Source organism: Pteropus vampyrus, unplaced genomic scaffold, assembly GCF_000151845.1.
Source record: "Pteropus vampyrus isolate Shadow unplaced genomic scaffold, Pvam_2.0 Scaffold340, whole genome shotgun sequence".
Lineage (NCBI taxonomy): Eukaryota > Metazoa > Chordata > Mammalia > Chiroptera > Pteropodidae > Pteropus > Pteropus vampyrus.
Window position 1 is genome coordinate 1,066,369 of NW_011889121.1, and position 21,399 is coordinate 1,087,767.

Below are 21,399 nucleotides of genomic sequence, written 5' to 3' on the forward strand. Positions count from 1 at the left end.
CTCTCTTGTCAAAACCCTACTTTTATTTTGAATCAGGGAAAAATAAATGAGTGGCCCTACATCTTCTGTTCCCTCTGGAACATGTATCTTACAGCAATAAAGGACCCTCCTCCAATAAAAAATCTATATCTCAATAGGAGATGAATATGACAATGATAATATAATTTGATGTCCTTCATAAATTATCAAGTGCCTTGTTATGTTATGACTGTTATTGTCATTATTAGCAACCCTAACATTATCGCTCATAAAAAATAACCCCTTCTAATACTCTGATTATGATATACTAGGACTCAAATTATAACCCATTGTAATAAAGATGTCTCATCCTTACTGATAATAACATAAGATAAGTTTAATTAGGATTATACTCATCACTAAATAGCATTTTATAGATTATAGAAGTTTTATCTTTATCATGTAATACCCTTAAGGCCTCTTAAGAGGGCTTTGTCTTGTGGAGAGCAGCGAGTATTATTCTCTTTATTAATGTCATCAATACTTATTAGGCAGAGCTTCTATCTATCTATCTATCTATCTATCTATCTATCTATCTATCTTTCTACTAACTTATATACTTAACATCTTTAACTTCTAGCTAACAATTGGTAAACCACATGATATTCAGATCCCAAGGCCTTATTTATTAGCCTTGAGATTTTTGGTAAAATATTTAACCTTTCTGAGTCTTTGTAATAGAGTTATAGGAATGCCTTTTCTACTTATCTTGCTGGGATTTTTTTTGACAATCACATCAGGTAATATCCCTTGTAACCTTTGAAATAGCAAGACACTAAAATCAACTTTATAAGCTGCTGCAATTAAGTAAATCTATTACATCTTTCTGGGCATGTTTTTGCAAAATTGATTTTATACCATCTTCCCAAATTACACATTTCCTAAATTGGCTTTGCAATTTTTAAACTAAATTCTTCACATATTATTACCTTGTAACACTCAATCAGAAATACTCCCCCCACACACAATTAAAACAAAATATCTATGATATAATTTTTCAGTATGTGTCATGAACTCTGATACATTCTATTTTGCTTCACCCGAAACAAATGTTGGTGGTGATCCACAAACTGATTTCATGACACAGTTTGGAAAATACTAGTCCACTAGATTAAAAAACAAAACAAAAACAAAAACCAAACCAAAGTATAACCAATAAAAAAAGGAAATGATATCCTCAACATCATTTCTTGCCATTTCTTTTCATTCAACCATAATCTGACCAAGAGCACCTCTTATCACATCCTAAGCATGTCACAATTTTTCATAACGCTATCACTTTTCAAATGTTTCTTTTTTTACTTTTTTTTTTGGTTGTAACCTTGTCTCACTTATTTCCCTTATCACTTCTTCTTTGAAGCTCTTTCAAATTTTCTAGCTAGTTGTTTATTGCTTTTGTTGTTGTTCCTTTTCTGGCTTCCCTGATGTTGAACTACTTATCTCTTTTATATCAGATCGAGGTCCTGAACCCCCGGGCTTCCTACTGGTAGTGTTTGTGGCCTGTTAGGAAGCTGACCATACTGCAGGAGGTGAGCAGCGGGAGAGGAAGTAAAGCTTCGTCTTTATTTGCAGCCGCTTCCCAGCACTAACATCATCGCCTCAGCTCTACCTCAGATCATCAGGCATTAGATTCTCATAGGAGCACTAGTCCTCAGTGCCAAAATGCTTGGGGACTGCTGTCTTAGATGTTATTTTAATTACTTAAATATCTATCTACTGAATATGCCATTCATATTTCAATTGTTTAAATGTCCATCACCTTGGATTCAGTAAACCTCGGATTCTCTGTGAGTAGACTAGAACTGTGTCAGTTTTGACATCCTGAGCACCTAGCATGGGGTCTGACACAGAATAGCTCCCAAGTAAATTTCCTAAAAAAATGTATTGATTTTAAAAGTTAATTTAAATAAAAGGAATCATCAGGGCTAAATATTTAAACTAGAACTTACTGGTGGTACACCAGTTCTCTAAAATACAGGTAATCCTATGGGTAGATTCATCCCTCGGGTGGGGCAAATAACTAGTGGCCTCCTAAGCCCTATGCATTATGGAGGGGTCAGTGCCATGCACTTCTCTTATCTGAACATCATTAAAATTCAATTTGAAATTTATGTTCCTAACAATATCCCAAGAAGACTATGAAAGATTTTAAAAATTCAGTCTCCTTTCGATGAAATAAACTTAGGTGGTTATGTGTTGGTTAAAATGGCCCTGAACACTTTTCTAGGGACAGTCCTGGTTAAGAGAGAAAATTTGCAAATTCCTATGAACTACAGATTGGTAGAGTTTGCTCATTATAGCATATATCTTAAATAAATGTTCATAAGCCTCCATTAAACCACACTATACAGCTTATTATTTTTTTTAACAATTGTGTAGTTTTAAAGTTAAGGTTATTTCAGCAATCTAATACAAAAGCCATATATTATTAAAAACAAATAGAAATTTAAGGATAAAATGTCTGGAAAATATATTACCTAAAAATAGTAGCAAAATGGAATTTTCAAAAGAAATCCACGTTAATTAGGATTTATAATACAATATAAGCCTGTATTATTAGTTGTAATGCTAGGATTTTGAGAACTATACTGGCACATTAAATTTATTCATTTTCACAGCCTGCAGACATTTTAATGTCTGAGTAGCAATAAGAACAAATTACCTAAAAACTTTTAATAGAGTGTAATAAATTAAGACTGAATGGTAATGCAAAAGTGAGTACAACAGGACAAAATTATGAATCTCACATAATGATCCAACAACACTTAAAGTGTGGAAACAACATTGGTATTCTGGAATGTATGACCACAGTTGATCATAATTGTCTCTCTCTTGTCAAATAGAAATTGCACATCAATCTCCAAGCATTGCAAATTGTTCATTATATGCAAATGGTTGTTTGGCAGGCTCTTCAAGGGGACTCAAACTTCTTTACAGAAGAAGCCCAGCTAGAAGAGTTTCTCTGATGACACTAGTTTCCCAATAGAGTTCTCCACTACAGGCAACAGAAACTACCTCTGCCAATGAAGGGATCCATGGTAAGGAAATGGAGAGGTTCACAGGATTGAAGGCAAAATCAAGGTATCAGGCTTGGAACAGGCAGGACTCCATAAGGTTGCTATAGCAAGAGTAGCTTGTTGGTCTTGACAAGGAAATCTCATTAGAATGCATTAGAATGGATGAACTCCAACCCTATCAGTTACTACAAGATTAAAAGTCTCAAGAAAGAAAACGATTAGCCAAGCTTAGAACCTATGCTTAGGACCACTGATATAGTGAGAGAAAGGCTCTGGCAGAATGACCTCTAGAACTCTCTTGGACAGAAATCTTGATTTGTTGTTCTACTAAGATTGCTCAGGTACTTAAGAGGAACTGGTGGTACTGTCAGTAAGGAGAAGAGTTGTTATATACTTTTCGAAATGGCTAAATCCACCATGCATTATTTAAATTCTTTTAAAATATGTGACACTTGTTCATTAATAACAAACAAACAAACAAAAACCTCTTTTCTATTTTAATCAAACCCTTCTTTTAATGCACAGAGTTGAATGTTGGCTTAAATCACAAGTCTATTTTTATTTCCTTTTTTTGTTACCATAACTTTCAATTTGTTTTATAAGCATGGCTCTAATCCGTCTCTCTGTTATTTCAAGTTACAAAGAATGTTTAAAGATAGTAAAAAAGATACTTGCATTTTTATTGTAACTGTTTATTACTCTATCTTCTAAAGCAAGAGTTAGCAAACATTTTTCTGTTAAGAGCTACACAGTGTTTTAGGCTTTGCAGGCCATGCAGTTTTTGTGGTAACTACTTAACTCTGCCTCTGAAGCAAGAGAGCAGCTATAGACTATTAAATGTGGTTGAGTTTTGATATAACTTATATACAAAAACGGGCAGCTGGCAGGATTTGACCTCATAAGTTTGCTCTTCTAAAGAATTTAATATTCACAGGATCAATGTATACTATGTATTCTATTAACATTTATTTCATTTCATTGCCAGTACTCTGAGGGATGTCATAGGTGAGATATTTGCTCCTAATAATAACCAGCTCAATGTTCCACAAGAAGTCCTAGATTCTATGGCAGCACTTTAGTCTATTATTTCAGTTTCTCTGAAATATTCCTCTAAATGAGTATGATTAAGTTAAACGAATTCAGTTAAATAAGCTGCATCTAGGACAATGAGGAAAGTAAAAGTTGAAGGACTATAAAGTTATACTAACATTATCTATTGACAAATAAAAAGTAATAGTGAAGCAATAAAGTTTCAAGGGGAAATATGCCATCATATAGATATACATTCACATCAAATAAAGCTACTATTTTTCTTTTAGTTATCCATGTCCCTGAATCTTTCCTCCTTGTTAGTTTTGATTAGAATGTCTTAACACAAATTTATTGCCAGTAAACTTCTGTTAATTATAGCCTCACAAAAGAGCAGGAATTTTAAAATTTGTTAACGATGTTTACAAACAATCCCAGTCTCTGGTTTATACCTATAATTTGGTTACATAGTGGAAGATTTACCATTCTTATAACTGGATACTTCCTATTCGAATTGATGAATAGTACATCCTTAACCAATTTGTCTGTGCACAGGCCTCTTGTACTATAATTTGTCAATTTTATCATCATTAAAAATTTACAACTTATGTCAGAACATTTTCTCACTCTCTTTGTATGACTTGTTCATAGCTAGCTCTTTCCTCATGCCGCCTTTCACAATATTGCTGTCTCCTAGTTTCCAAAGTCATTTTTTCCAATTGGTTTTGGGAATCCCAAAGGCGTAATTGAGGAATATCAAGAAGGACTAGGGGATACAAATAAGTGCTGTAGAAAAACCACTCTCACTTCCCCTAGGCTGGTTCCGGAACTTTTCCGGAATATTAACATATTGTCATGTGTTTCTACCTTAATATGCTGAACTCATGAGGCTTTGAGCTTATTAAAAGATATGAGGTTCTTTGCCAACTCTGTATCTCTAGTAGCAAGCAGTGTCTGCCTTGCACACAGCAGGCTCACACTAAATGTTTGCTGAATGGATTCTGATATTTATGATACACTCGAAGGGTAAGAGAATGAAGCCAAAAAATATGAGAATTTCAAATACTCTGTACAAAGAAGAAGAAAAAGCAGCTCAATGTAAGGGAGACTTTCTTGGACATGAGGTGGAGTAAAAATGGAAGGAATGACAAGTTGGGGATAGTGTGCCTAAGGAAATAATACAATGAAAAGATAATTCTTTCATTTAATTCAATTTTTCATTATAATGAGTTATATGTTTTCTATATGAAGAGACTATTCTAAGTATTGAAGATATATTGGTGACCAAGAAAGACGAGGTTCTTGCAAGGTTGGCAATTCTAGTGGGACATATAGATAATACACATGCAAATATATATTACAATTTTAGCAATTGACAGTGTTATGAAGAAAGTAAAAAGTAAAGCAGGATAATTTGGAGATAAAAAATTAAGACTGCGTGTGTGTGTGTTTGATTTCTTTAAAATAGGAGGTATTAAAAGGCATGTCTAAAAAGATAACATTAGAGCATGGACACATATATAAATAAAGAGAAGCGTACAAAATTCCTGAGAGAGAGAAAGAGGATTGATACTTAGGGGATAAGGACTGGGGACAGGATAAAACCCTCAGGCAAAGAGAAATAAATGGTTAATGGTAGGAACAGCATTAGAGGAAATATTAAAAGGTATGTGAGAAGAAACAAGATCAGTGTGGCTGAAACATCCTCTCTGCAAAATATTATACTTCATGAAAATTACCTATATTAAGTTTAATCTTATGTTTTATTAAATAATAATTTCTGCCTCACATTGCTTCTATGTTGATGTGAGCACTTTTTTTTTTTCAATTTGGAATTCGCAATTAGCATGCTTCACTTTTTGGGGTAGATTCTTACTCTCTTGTTAATTTCTTATACTAAGAATGAGGATCCCTTAGGAATGACATGTTTTTCATGAATTTTAAGTAGTTCTTTATTGCTGTGGGTATTACAGTAAGTTATTGTTTTGGTTCTTAGTTCTTTTCAATAATGTATGGCAATCTGTCATCTTCTTAAACATGCCATGCTGGACAACAGGACGTTTAGAATGAGCCAGTAGAATTATCCAATATTTTAATATACTTATGCTATGAAAAACACATTTGATGGGCAACAATTTAAAGCCCCTCTCTGAATATTTGCACTGTGCCAAACTCCCAATAAATCTGTTATTTATTACTTCTGAAAAGATGCATAGGGGCCAAGAAGTTGTAGAGGAGTTTCTAAGCAGCAATAACAGGCTAACAATATTTACAAAAGAATGAAGTGCCCAAATGTTTAACTGTATTAAGAGACTGAATTTTCATGCCATTATCAATTAAAACATTGAAAAGCTCATTTGAAGATGTATTTCCATATTTATACATTGCCGTAACCCTAAAGCTAGTGACTAGAGACAAATTCTCTTAGCAGTAAATTTTCATGCTGATTCTCTTATGTGAGTGTATGTCCTCTAGTTACAGAAACCAGGAGAGCTCTGTGACCACCAAATGAAATCTTATGGAATTTTATTACTGCTGGGGAAATACAGAGGGCCAGCAAAAGCACAAATTATTGTTAACATTGGGGTCCCAAGGAAGGGCAACAGATGACAGAAATTTTTACTCAAGTGATTTTTCTATCAAAGTTTCTATGAGCATTTGAGTACCAGCAGTGTGACTGTTAAGAAGCCATCAAACTCACCAGCCAGCTGGTTAAATCAGCATTGTAAAAACTGACTATATAGAAAACATATTTGTATTCAATTTGGTCTTTTACACCATATGCTTTTTTTACATAGACTTAGATTTAATCCAGTCAGTTATCTTCTATAGCGTCCTTTGAAGAAGTAGATTACCAATGAGGCATAAAAGCATATCCAAATCAAAACACAAAAACTTACTCGGTAGCAGATAGTGTCAGTGACCTACGCACATCCATTCAACACTCTTCATTTCTGGGCAAGTCAGTGGTTTTTCAATGGTGGCACCTGCTGCTTGAGGGCTTTCTGTGCTACAAGCTCCGAAAGTGGAATGTGAAGAATTAAAAAACCTGGATATTTCCATTAAGAGGAAGGGAGCTTTTTCATGGACTCACTTATCTCAAACATTTGGGCAGTAGTCACCTAACTTGAATGTACTCTGTGAATCTAAACTTGTAAGAACTGGGTCCTTTACAAAGTGCTTTAGAATTTTCTTCTATAACAAATAGCCATGGTAAAGCAGAGCTGAAGAGCAGCTAAAATTGTCTTTGATACCCTTAGACTCTACTTTCTTTGCCTTCTCCCCAACTCCAAGACACTGGTGCCCGTTTTTCCCAATTATTTCCTCATCTGAGAGATCACAGTAATATTCTCATGCTATATCTACATATTATATGTAATTTTCCATTCTTCATGTAAATTTCCAATTTAAGAAAAGGAAAAGTGTGTTTTGCTTAATTAGAACATGAATCTTAACTATAAGTTTTTTAAGATTTGATGGTGAACATGAACATTGCAATATTACATATTTACTTCATATTGACAAGTATTCTTAATCACAATGAATTAAGATTTATAATTATTATCATTACAAAATAAACAGTTTTTAATTACATTTACTTATAGTAATACATAAATTTATAATGCACATCCACCATGTAATATATATTATGGAGAAGTGAAACACAGTAACATGGAAAGATAAAGTAGAAAACTAACATTAAGAAGGTATTATGCATAAAAACAGCAGTTAACTTGTGTCAAGATAACACATTGCTGTTTCACTCTCTATGTTTGCTAAAAATTCTTGATTTAAAGCCTAAAATGTTTCATCTAAACAATCCCACTTCATTTATTTCTTAAGGTTGATTTCAAATGGCCTTTCTTAACAAAATCTCATGCTTGCTCATGGTAACATTCTTCAGGAAAGTACTGGCAATTTTAAATACGGTTCACTAAACAGCATTATCCTATAATATAAACAGGTTCTAATTTCCATTAATAGCAAGAATATTCCACTCTTAAACACTCAAACTAATGGTGATTTTTTTTTATCATTTCTACTGCCAACTTCAAGAATTTTGAACCTCATTAAATAACAATCCATATTTTAAAAACTTATTTCTTTCTACTCTAGGAGAACATGTAGACCTAAACATTAGGGCATGTTATGATTTCCACTTTTCTGTTTTCTCTCAAGGTACTTGTTGGCACACCAATTCACTGTCAGTATATAAGTTAATATTATTTTCATAACTTTCCTTCATGGTGCTCAGCTTTCCCTTTGAAAACTACCATTAACATTTCTTGTTAGTTGTAAAATAAGTAGTCAGAAGAGTCAGCTATCTGAGGAGAATGTGTTTGGCTGAATTAGAATTTTCCTCAATTCCTAATCCAAGAACTATACTTCGATAAAGTCATAATTCAAAAAATAAAGTTTATGAAATTTCCAGTTTGTTCAATCTTCATTTCAGTTGTTTGGGGACAGTAATCCATTAAATTTTTGTTGTTGTTTTTATAGATAAAGGCTAACACAAAGTGTGTTTAGTTATATTTTATATTTAATGAGTACTTTGTGGAAAATGCAGTTCTAAATTCTTTATGCACATCTCATTTTTATTCTTATTTAAGAGAAGAGAAAGCATAGACATGGAGAGACTTAAGATATTTTCCCAATATTTTGCAGGTATTAAGCCAAAGTTGCCAGATTTGAACCCTCACTTCCTGAATGTGGCTTCTAACCATTTAGCCAACCTTCTACACTCTATTAGAGCCTAATGTGGCATGTCAATATTTTTGTGTGTGATAAAACTTTGCATATGCACTCAATCACTGCTGGTTGAATCACTGTATAAAGAGCTGCATAAATAATTGAATGAATTTATTAACAAATCAATTTTTACTAAAATATGATTGATATTTTCTCATGTAAAAATATATTTTAAAAGGGTTCATCATGGTGGCAAGACATTTTTTGGCATATCTTGAAAAATATTAATTGGTATATTTAATTTTATCATTTGCTTGTGACAGAGAAAAAAATTTGAATTGCATGGACTCAGACCATCTTTCTGGTACTCATAGTCAGTTTATTTTGAATGATAAGACCAAGTGTAAGTAGGACACTGATTTGTCCTTTTTAAAGTTAAAAAGATAAAATGCAGTTTGATAGAAATATATATAGACGAGCTGACAACATGTATATTTTAAAAATGCCATTTCATACCTAGGTTCTTTGCTGATAATTGTACATATCAGGCTTTAAACTCCAGTATAACTCTGTATGTATTTTTTTAGTACATTGGCTACTTGGTTGTAAAGTAACCATTTCTGGTTGATGCCAACAAATAGGTCAGCTGCTAGCAGGCACCATCTACACTCTGTTTCCCATAATAATTTTCTACCAAAATTTAAACTTTCTTTTATTCGTTATTAGTCAACAACAATGCTGATGGTTAACATAGCTGAAATTACCAATGATTCCATTTGTCTTATCAACGGAAGTGACTTAAAATGCCTTTCTGGACTTTTTTTCTGAGACTGACCAGAATGAAAAGATAACCTCAGGCAGCTTATGTGCATGTGTGTGCATGCATATATGCACATGTGCATATGCATGATTTTAGACATTCCTAATCACAAGGAAAAATACCTTAACTCTTTAGAGCACTTGTGATAACATTCAAAGTTCCTTAGTTAGAAGAACTTCCCTGGACATCTATGATTCTCTTTATTATTCCATGTATAAGTTGAGTAAAAAATAAACTAAATAAGGGAGTCTTCTTACAAATTCTCTAATTACAGGAAAAAGTTTTAACACAGTGTTCATCAGTTTCAATTAAACATTGTCAAGAAGCAAGGATCTTTAGACACGATTAAGGCATTTAAAATTATTATATAGCTGAAAAATTATATAGAAATAAATGTACTAAAAGATTAAATGACATCAAAATCATGTATTTTGAATTCCTGCTTCTGGCCAAGTTTAAGTAACAAGGAACAAATTTAACCTCTTGGCTAGAAACTTTAAAAAATGAACAAAATATATAAAACAATGGTTTTGAAGACATTAGACATCAAGCAATGAAAGACAGTGATGTCTGAGAAATTAGAAAAAAATGAGGTGAGCCCTACAATTGCCCCAAGCTTACTGTCTGGAGAGAGTTCTAGGCTATGACAAAAGATGAAGGAACCCTCACAAAGCCAGGAGGTCTCCTTGAGTTGAGAGGATGGAACTGAGACATCAAGGAAGCCAAGGTGACTAGAGTTCACAGGGAAGAGTAGCAGAGAGGAGATCATAGAGTGGGAACACTGGAGACCTGCAGAGAGCTCCCAGTTTTCAGTCTACACCAGAGTCCTTATCAGTTCATATATGTGAGGAAACTACACATGATTAGGGAAAGAACTATACAAAAAGATTAAAGGTAACAATCTCCAGAGCTTATATATAGCTAGTAATAGTGCCTGTTCCTGCCAGCCATAGTGGAAAACCTCATAATTCACAGGGCATTAGAGAGAATATCCAGAAGGGTTTTGCCTCAGTAGTGGGGCAAAATTAGCCCTAGACTTATGCTGTTCTGCTCACAAAGTATAAAAGAAAGATGCTTAAAATAGTGAATCATTTTCAAGTAAATTAACTCTGTCCCTAAAGGTCAAGAATATTTATCTGTACAAAACTATCAAATATTCAATAAGTTAAAAGTCACAATGTTTGATATTCAATCAAAAATTACCAGTCATCCAAAGAAGCTGGAAAATAGTATGCATAATGAAGAGGAAAATTAATTGAGATTGACCCAAAATAGAGATGCTAAAAGTAATAGACAAGAATATTATAACAGCTATTATAACTATATTCCATATTTTCAAGATGGTAGGAGAAAGATTGACACATTGAATAGAGAAATGGAAAGAGTAAAAAGACTCAAATCACATTTCAACGATGTGTTGAATCATACAAAACAAAGTCTGAGGATAAAAATAAACACTAGATGTGACTTAACCACAGAGTAGATATTGCAAAAGTTAGATTATTCAATTTTACAAGAGAAATTATGTGAAATGATTTATAGAGAAAAAGACTGAAAATAAAAAGAACAGAACATCAATGAGTAGTGGGACTGCTTTAAACAGCCTAATATACGTGTAATTGGAGTCCCTGAAAAGAGAGAACAGAAAATATTTTTTAAAATAACATCTTAAAACTTCTAAATTTGATAAAAACTATAAACTCACAGATTCAAGAAGCTTAACAGACCTCAAGAACAAGAAACATGAGGAAAACCACACGAAGACACATCATAAACCATTGTTTGATTCCAAAAAAAGTTCCCTAATAAATTTTATGTATGCTAATCTCCACCTGAGAGTTCCCAAGGATGCCAACCTAAAATACGTACCAAAATCCATATCAAAATAACCACCCTCTGTAGAGTAGAATGGATGTATATCTTCTACATCACTTTATTTTTTTTATAATGAGTATATATTATTTTTATAATGCAAATATTAAAATACTTAACTACTTTGTGTCAGATATCTTTGGAAATGGCAGGAGATTTATACATTTCCCCCCAAAAAACCTTATATGATACTAATATTCCTGCCTTTAAGTCAGAGACCTAGTGATGTTGCATTAGCTCAAAATTTACTTTAATGCTATTATAAAATATATTTTCTGTATGATGGCATATTCAAAGTCCATGAATTCCCTCTATCTCCCATTCTATCTCCCATGCCAATGCTGATGTGTATATAATTTTGGTTGACATACACATAATTATACAAGAGTTTTAAATTATTCATTTTTTATATTTACATAGCTTACATATACTTAGGCGTTTAAATACTTACTTTCTTAATATCAAAATGCATATTTGCTATGAAAAATATTTGAGAATGGAGAATTATAAAGGTGAATATGATATTACTTGTATGAATCCAGCATTTTGAAAAGTCTGAACTATTTAATAAATTACTATTTCCTTTGCTTTCATCTGTCTTAATCAGTATTTTCTGGCATTAAAAATTGGCCACGATTCAAATCTACTTGATTGAAAATTGCTACCTGAACAAGTCAAGCTAAAAAAGTTGCAAAAATACTTAAGACGTGGTGTAAATAACACAATATTTCTTAGAACTAAATTGTATATTTTATAAGCTAAATTACAACCTTCGCAATCCAATTTATCTTTATCTACATACTCAAAAGACACAGCAAGATGAAATTCAACTATACACTGGTTATAATCCATATGTTGCATTTCCATTAACATAAACCATAAAAAAGTCAATAAGTACCACCAATTAACTCTACATTGTTTTGGCCTCTGGACTATTGCAGAAGGCATTTTGTCAATAGAATATATAGAAATATTGCTACATCACTACAAATTGTCTTTTCCGAAAAGATTTGTAATTTTATCATGATGGATATTTCTAACAACTACGTTATTGCTAAGCATACCACAAGTTCTCCTTCTGGACATGATCCAACAAAAGGCAAAAATACGCAATGCCCTAAAGCCACAGGACACCCTGCTTTAAGATGCTTCCCAGGTTCAATTAGACTTTGCAGCTCATCAGATAAACCAGTTATATCTAGGCTTACTCTCATCCTGTCACAAAAAATCCACAGCAGTCTTTCAAAATGATTATTATGATGATGTTCTCCTATGTGCAGTAATGGCAACATAAGTCAGGAATTAGAAATTTCCATCATCCTTTATAACCTAAACTTAAAGAAGTTAAACAGTTGTGATATTCTGGTGAAGATAAACACAATTTGAAAAAAGAGATCTCAAAATCTTACCTTAAGATACCACTTGTATTTGGCATGTTCCCAATTCTCAGGAATTTGTGTCTTTTTGAGAAACTGTTCAGCTTCTGTTAGCCATTGATTAAATATCTTCATATCATAATGAAACCGCCGCCATTTTTCAACAGATCTGTCAAATCGCCTAGAGGTAAAAAATATGGATCAAGAAAAACAAATGAATTATATAAGTCATGTTATATGGACATAGAATATTTGATTATATCAACAAAATATTATTTTGAGAGTCTTGCGCATTTGTAGATTTCAATTTCAATTAACAAAAATAATATTGAATAGAAAGGATGAATTAAAATAAAAGTCTGTGATATTTCCCTTTAAAATTGAATACATTTCTTGATTGAAACAAAGATAAAGACAACTATCATAGAGTATTAACATTTTCTTCCCTGTGAGCATATTTATTTTTCTAATTTCAGGAATTTAAAAATATATTAACATCTAATAAATTAAGGATTTTGAAGTTATTCAATTTTGAAATACTTTTGGATCAAAATCAATTTACCTCATAAAGTCTATCAATTTCACTATTACTCTTGATTCAAAAGAATCTATTCATTAAGATCTTCAAGTACCAAGGATGAGTGCTGTAACTTATATTGTAGGCTCAGATATAAGCAATTAACCAACCAACTGACATAATAGTCTAAAACCAGGGGACAAGTGTTGTCTTCCTTTATCTTTCTTGTTATATTGTATCCACTAGCATTTTAAATTGGAATGCTGAAGGAACTTCATATGAATCAGAGCTTTATGTTTACCTTAGACAGTTGCACATTAGAATCACATGGGGTGTTAAAAATAAAAACAAAAACAAAACACTCATTCCTGGCCCCACTCTAGATGAATTAAATCAGTATCTTTGGAGGTGGGATACTGACACTGGTAGGTTTAAAAATACCCAGGTGATTCCAATGTACAGTCAAGGTGAAAAACACTCTGTAAAATAAGTTTTAAAGTCTTATGGGGCTTCTGATCTGCTGGTTCTCCTGGGAACTCTCCCAACAAACATTTGCTAGCACTAAAACAAAAGCTGTCCTGAAGATTCCTGGCTGTGGGGCTGCCTCAGAGCATAGTAGTCTGCCAAAGTTCTGAGTTCTACTCTTGAGATGCAATGGACTATAGTTTTGAATATCTTCTCAGATCTGTACCTCCATTTAGAAACTTTAAATAATTTAAAAACTTAAATAAGGCCACAACTCCCTACCATTTTACTGAGAAGGGAATGGAATTCACATTTATTAAAGTTACTATGAATCAGGCACTGGGCTCTGTGATTTTACATATCCGATTTCACTGACTCCTACGACACCTGCTGTGACATAACAATTATTATTTCTATTTTCCCCCGGACAAAAATGAGAGGGTGAGCAACTTGCCAAAATCTAAATAGGTATTAAATGGCTGAGAGGGGTTTCAGTGGATCTCTCTGGTTTCAGTGGTACCTTTCACCATCTTATATAGTCTTAGCTGGGATTTCTTTTTTCAAGATGACGTCTTGCCTTACCAGATAAACAATTCAAAGTGATAGCTGTAGTGTTTTTTCCTTATTTTTCTTCATTATTATTTCTTCCAAATATTTAATTATGTATCTACATGTACATTGTATTCTATCAGACATTGCATTTAATGATTATATTTATTACTGTAAAAATATTTAAAAGACTATTTTGTTAGCACAAAAAAATGTAACCAATGATAACACAAAGAGGTAATCTCTAATTATAGCTAGTTTAAAAATAAGAATTTTGTCTTTAATAATTAATGGCACTCGAGTTAATCAAATATCCATCAGCCACAAAAGGATCGTAGAAATACTTTACATGTTGAATAATAATCTTGTTTTCATATATTTTTAGTGGTATCTAACACACAATGACTTACAGATACAGCTTAAGAATTTATTCCCTTAAAAAAAAAAACTAAATATTGCCTATGTCTTTTAGGCACTTGGGTCATTGGAGTAAAAGAATTGTTAAATGAGAATCTAAAAAACAATGAGGCATAGTTGGCATTGTTCTATCTTAGTGAGACTATAATTGATTTTAATTTTCATTATATATTTTTCTATGTTGTTAAGGTTTTTTTTACAATGTACATTTCATACTTTGATATTTAGAAAAATACAGTAATTTAAAAATAATTTTAAAAGGCAGTGTCTCATGGTAACAACTATCACCTCCAATCCTCCTCCCTCTACCATAGTTTGAGAAGAAGGTAGAAGCTAGCCAGATCACATAGAAGCTGTAGTTTGGTCACAATTTGCCATTCCACCTTTGCAGTAATCCCCTTCTTATTTTGCTTTTTTTCCTGCCCAATCACTAGAACTGTCCTATTGCCAACTCTTTCAGCTACTGGGAGGTGATTGTTTTTCCAACATTTGTTCTATTAGTACTCACTCTTCTTCCAGGCTGCTGCACAGCCATATCCCTCTGCCACTCACCAGCCCTGCCAATTACCATCTTCCAAATTCCACAAAACCTCCTGCCCCCACCCCACCCCCACCCCATCCTCTTCCTCTTTACAGATTATCTTCTCTCTAAACTCTCCAGAGAAGAAATCCACAAAGGCCTAAATGATTGATGATGGTACCCCTACGTCTGCAAGACAGAGCTAGAGAGAGGAGTAAAAGGAAAACAGGCTGAGGCCTAGGGTTTGCTATTTACATCCTTGTTTCAGGCACGCAAAAATGAGACAGGATGGGCTTGCCCCCCACAAAGGACTGACTACCTGCCATTCCCCCACACCTTGCTACTTCCTCAGAACTCTGTGACTTTGCTCATTAGTCTCATATTCCTGAAATGCTCACTTTCCCTTTTGCTCCCTTTCTCCTACTCCTGCAATCCAAACAAACCTTTGCATACTTAAAGACTTGATCTGTTGCTTTCAGTTTTATATCCCACTAAAGCAACAAGTGAATAAGACAAACAGACAAAAACTCAAAGACAGACAACAGTTCAGTGATTACCAGAGGGAAAGGGGGTTAGAAGTGATAGGTAAGGGTAAAGAGGATCAAATATATGGTGATGGAAGATATGACTTTGAGTGGTGGACACACAATGCAATATACACGACATATTATTAAATTTTACACTTGAAACCTATATAATTTTATTAACCAATGACACCCCAATAAATTTAATAAAAAAAGACTTGATCTGAACTACTTGCACTGTCACTTTATAAATATCTAAATGCAGAGTATTCAGTATAGCTTGTAACTGCTAAAACTTTAAAAACTATAAAGTTGATTCAATTTTATTATTAAAATAATTTTAAAATGAGTAACTCTACTCAAATAAAATATTAAAGAACAAAATCATGCATTTTTACATGTGGTGACATTGAATGTGAATAATATTTTAAACTCCCCTACAAGCATTACATAAAATTTTAAAATACACTTTTCAGTTTTAATATGCATTGTTAACAGCAAAGGTCAAAATCTATTCTTGAATTCACTATGTAAAATTTCATATTTTATCATGATTATTTATAAACAAACTCTTTTCCACCAATGAAAACAATATATATAAATTTTGCTCGTTTTACAATGTTAGATTTAAATTTAATCTTTACTAAATCACTAAGCTCCCTAAATCCCTTCTATGCCATTAATTGGACTGTCCATGATTGAAGAAAAAGGAAGCAATAATTAGAAACACATAGAGATATTAAAAATGGCATTCAAGGAAATAAATATAAGTTTTACCCTCTATATTATTACTAGGGGAAAAAAGTTGTTGCTTTTTTCTCTGGCAATGAGGAAATATAGACCTAAGTAAATAAAGGACAAAAAATGTCAGCATAAACATATGGATAATAATAAATCAAGTGATTTTAAAATTTTGCAAATATTAAAATTCTCATTCACTATGCAAGCAGTATTTAAAATTACACTGCAGTTTCATTTATGTGCAGCATAACTTATTTCCTGCTGTTCTAAATCAAGTTAGATTATTCTTGAGCATAAATTACATTTAGAGAGTAATTTAGGTACTTTGGGACATACTTTTAACACTTTCAGGCCGTCAAGGTACTGCTCAATTCCATAAAATAGATTTAAATAAATAACACCCCAGTAGCCTTCTGACATATCCATTGTGGCTTTACACTTAGGTCTGCAAACTCAGCATTGGGCTGCTGGTTATTTCCTCCTAGATATTTCATCTTTGATGTGGTGAGTGGGAGAGATCTTGGCTAGAGTCTCTTGGTCCAAACTGTAGGTGCTGGTAAACAAAAGGTAAATTAGTTATTTACCCCAAACCATAGTACCTTGCTCCCCTCCCCAACCACCCCTGATCTCTGCTTCTCTAGTAATAACATTATTTCATAAAACCTAACTAGTAGTTATGAAGTATTTTCTACAGAATCTCTTTCACTCTAGAGCTTTCCCATGGCTCCAATCCTCCTCACTTCTCTCCCATCCCTTTTAGTTTTTATTCCTAAGACACTGCTCCAGATTTCCAGGCTAAAGTCTTTAATCTCATACACCAAGCTCAGATCCACATATGTATACTTAGACTCCACTCCAGCTGTCTGACTTTCTTATTGCAACCATGCCCTGGACACAAGCTTATTCCTGAACTTATGACTTTGCCTCTTCAGGCCAGCAGAGCACAGTGGTCAGACTGCCTGGGTTGGAATCCTGCCTCCATTTATTGTGTGGCCTTGGTAATAAGTGATCACTCTGAACAGTGATTATAAAAGTAGTATCTACCTCCTTCGATTATATGTGAGAGTTACATGAATGAATATATCTAAATTTCTTACACTAGTATCTGTCAGTGTTCAACAAATACAAGTACTAGTTTTTGGTATCATTCTACCGCTATTTGGTTTACATTTTCAAATGCAAATAAAAGCACCAATGTAGAATCCAAGCCACATCAATGTCTCACTGGTGGAGATCATACAATTAAAAAATGATTTTGGGAAACATGATGGAGTGACAGATGTCCCCAGATCCTTCTCCTTGAAACAACAATAAGCTGAACATCTAAACCTCAACAAAAAACATCCAAACTGCACAACAGTACGTCTGAATGTGGGATCTATGCATAAGAACTACCACAGGTCAGAACCCTAGGTGTTGGGAGGAGAACTGGGAGAAATAAAGAAGCTGCCTCTCGCAGCCACCAGAGCTACCGGTAGGAGGAGAGGAAGGGAAGAAGGAGCTGTGAGTTCCTTGAACAGCCCTCCCTGGGAAAGCTGTGAGCTCCTTGTGGCTGGCCAGTGGCAGGTCCCAGTCATCAGAGCAGAAGGCAGAGAAGCGAGACAGCAGAAAAATAAGTTTTTTACCAGCTGCAGTTGCAAAGTTGAGGCTGAGCCACAGCCCCTAAGCCCCAACCCAGAGGGCCCCTCCTCTCATACCCTTTAAGACCCATCACCATGGAGCCCCAGGGGAGTCTGAGCAAACACTACCAAAACTGTTGCTAACACTGACAGGGGTTGAAACTGAGGGATATGAGCATGATTAAATATCTATCAGAAAATAAAAAGGCATTTTTAAGGCTTTATATAAAGCAGGGTTCCAAGAGTCTTAGATGCCATCTACTGGAATCCAAAAGAAAAGTGCCTTCTTTGCAACAGGCTAAAGAGAGACCTTTATATAATAAATCTTATTTCTGGAAAAACAGAAGAATATACTCCCATTAATGCCCAGGCGAAAAATAGTCCATTAAACACCATGAACAACCAAAGTGACAAGGCATCTCAGAAAGAAAGAGAAAAATATCCAGAAAATAAGCTTATAGACATAGAAATATGGAATTTAAATGACAGAGAATTCAGGATGGTACTTCTGAAAAAACTCAGTGAGTTCTGAAACAAGTCATATCAACAATTTCAGGAATTGAAAAACACCTAGATAAGCAGAGTAAAGAGATGCAAACCCTCAAAAAAAACCCAATAGAACTTACGAAGATGAACACACTGCAAGAGTTGAAAAATGAAATAGCAAGCTTGGGAAACAGAGTCGACCAAATGGATGAAAACATCAGTGATATCGAAGACAGAAATCTATAAATAAATCAGAAGGAAGGAGAGAGAAACTGAAGAATGAAAAATAAGGAAAGAGAAATTCGAGAACTAGCTGATATCATCAGGAGGAGAAACGAAAGAATAATGGGCATTATCGAAGGGAAAGAAAAGGAGCAGGGACTAGAAAGCATTTTTAGACAAACAGTGGACGAGAATTACACAAATCTCAGGAATGAGTTGGAGTTTGGATTTCAAGAAGTCAACAGAACACCCAATTATCTCAAACCAAAAAGGCCTTCATCAAGACATGTTGTATTAAAATGATCAAAAATCAACAACAAAGACAGAATTCTCAGGGCAGCCAAGGAGAAAAAAATGGTAACTTATAAAGGAAAACCCATTAGATTATCCTCGGACTTCTCAGTGCAGATCTTACAAGCCAGAAAAGAATGGAATCAAGTATTTAAACTATTAAATGAAAAGAACTACCAGCCTAGAATAATGTATACAGCTAAACTCTCCTTTAGATATGAAGGAGAAATTAGGTCCTTTCCAGACATACAAAAACTGAGAAAATTCTCCAATATGAGGCCTGCACTACAGGAAATACAGAAAGGGGTCAATTCACATAAAATAAAATGACAAAAAAATACATAAATAGGAATAAAGTGACTGTCAGGCAAATAGAAGCAGAGGAGTGCAAACTTTACAAAGAACAGGGCATTATAAGCTTAAATAATAAGAAGAGAATTGCTATAGTAAGATAGTAATGAACGTTCAGCATACATAGGGACAAATTGAGATAACAATGACTGAAAAGGGGAAGAGTCAAAGATCCAAATTCACAAAGAGGAATGGAGATAAGGCATGTGCAGGAGAAAATGGATGACTGTATATATATAACTATTCTTCACATATTCATAATAGTAACCATACACAGAAGATTCAGAACTGAAGTATAAAACATAAAACAAGAAGAACCAGAGGGAAAACCCACAAAAGCCAACCAAAAGGAAGAAAACAGAAACACAAGGACAAGGAAGTAATGGAAACAGCAAGCTACCAGAAAGCAAAAGAAAAATTGGCTATAAGAAGACCTCATACTTCAATAATCGCCCTAAATGTAAATAGACTGAACTCACCAATAGAAAGGCACAGAGTTGCAGAATGGATCAAAAAACAAAACTAACCATATGCTGCCTCCAGCAGACATACCTCACCTGCAAAGACAAATATAGACTTGAAGTGAAAGGGTGGAAAATGATATTTCAAGCAAATGGCATTCAGAGAAAAGCAGGAGTACCAGTACTAATATCAGGCAAAATAGACTTAAAAAAGGTAAAGAAAGATACTGAGGGACACGTCGTAATGATAAAGGGAATCGTGCACCAAGAAGACATAATACTTATTAATATCTATGCTCCCAATCAGGGAGCCTCAAAATATGTAAAGCAATTACTAACAGAACTAAAGGGAGAAACAGACCAAAACACTATCATAGTAGGGGACCTCAATATACTACTGTCGGATATGGACAGATCAACCAAACAGAAAATCAATAAGGAAATCACATCCTTAAATGACATATTAGACCAACTGGACATAATTGACATTTACAGAGCCTTCCACCCCAAAACAGCTGCCTATACATTCTTCTCTAGTGCATATGGAACATCTTCAAGAATTGACCACATACTGGGACACAGAAATAGGCTCAACAAATATAAGGGGGTTGAAATCATACCAAACATACTCTCTAATCATAATGCTTTGAAACTAGAGATCAACTGCAGAAAGAAATCAGGAAGAAACACAAATACATTCAGATTAAACAACATGCTACTGAAGAATAACTGGGTCAGAGAAGAAATAAAAAGATAGATCAAGAGATACATAGAAATGAATTACAATGATAGTACAACATATCAAAACTTTTGGGACACAGCAAAAGCAGTCATAAGAGGAAAGTGCATATCATTACAGGCCTATCTTCAAAAACAAGAATGAGCTCAAATAAAAAACCTAACGCTTCATCTTAAAAAACTAGAAAAGGAAGAACAAATGAAGCCTAAAGTCAGCAGAAGCAAAGAAATCATCAAAATTAGAGCAGAAATAAATGAAATTGAAAAGAAAAATAGAAAAATTAAATGTAACGACGAGCTGGTTCTTTGAGGTTAATAAAATTGACAAACCCCTGGCTAGCCTCACTAAAGAAATAAGAGGAAAGACACAAATAAACAAAATCAGGAATGAGAGAGGGGAAATTACAACCGATATCACAGAAATACAAAGGATCATACTAGCATACTATGAAAAAGTATATAACACCAAATTAAATAACCTAGAAGAAATGGACCAGTACTTAGAAAAATACAACCTTCCTGGACTGAATCAAGAAGAACTGGAAAATATAAATAGACCAAACAGCACTATGGAAATTGAACCAATCATCAAAAATCTACCAAAAAGTAAAAGTCCAGGACCAGATGGCTTCACCAGTGAATTCTACCAAACATTCAAAGAAGATTTAATACCTATT

At 33.8% G+C, this 21,399-nt stretch overlaps 1 protein-coding gene across 2 annotated transcripts in view; it reads right to left on the reverse strand.

The window, feature by feature from the left end:
* The window catches only part of DMD (dystrophin), a 2,089,898-nt gene that overhangs the window by 1,038,436 nt on the left and 1,030,063 nt on the right, over positions 1-21,399 (reverse strand). For both annotated transcript variants that reach the window (XM_011378471.2, XM_011378473.2), the window contains exon 44: positions 12,855-13,002. In XM_011378471.2, coding sequence (XP_011376773.1) covers positions 12,855-13,002 — 148 coding nt within the window. The remainder of the gene's footprint in view (positions 1-12,854; positions 13,003-21,399) is intronic.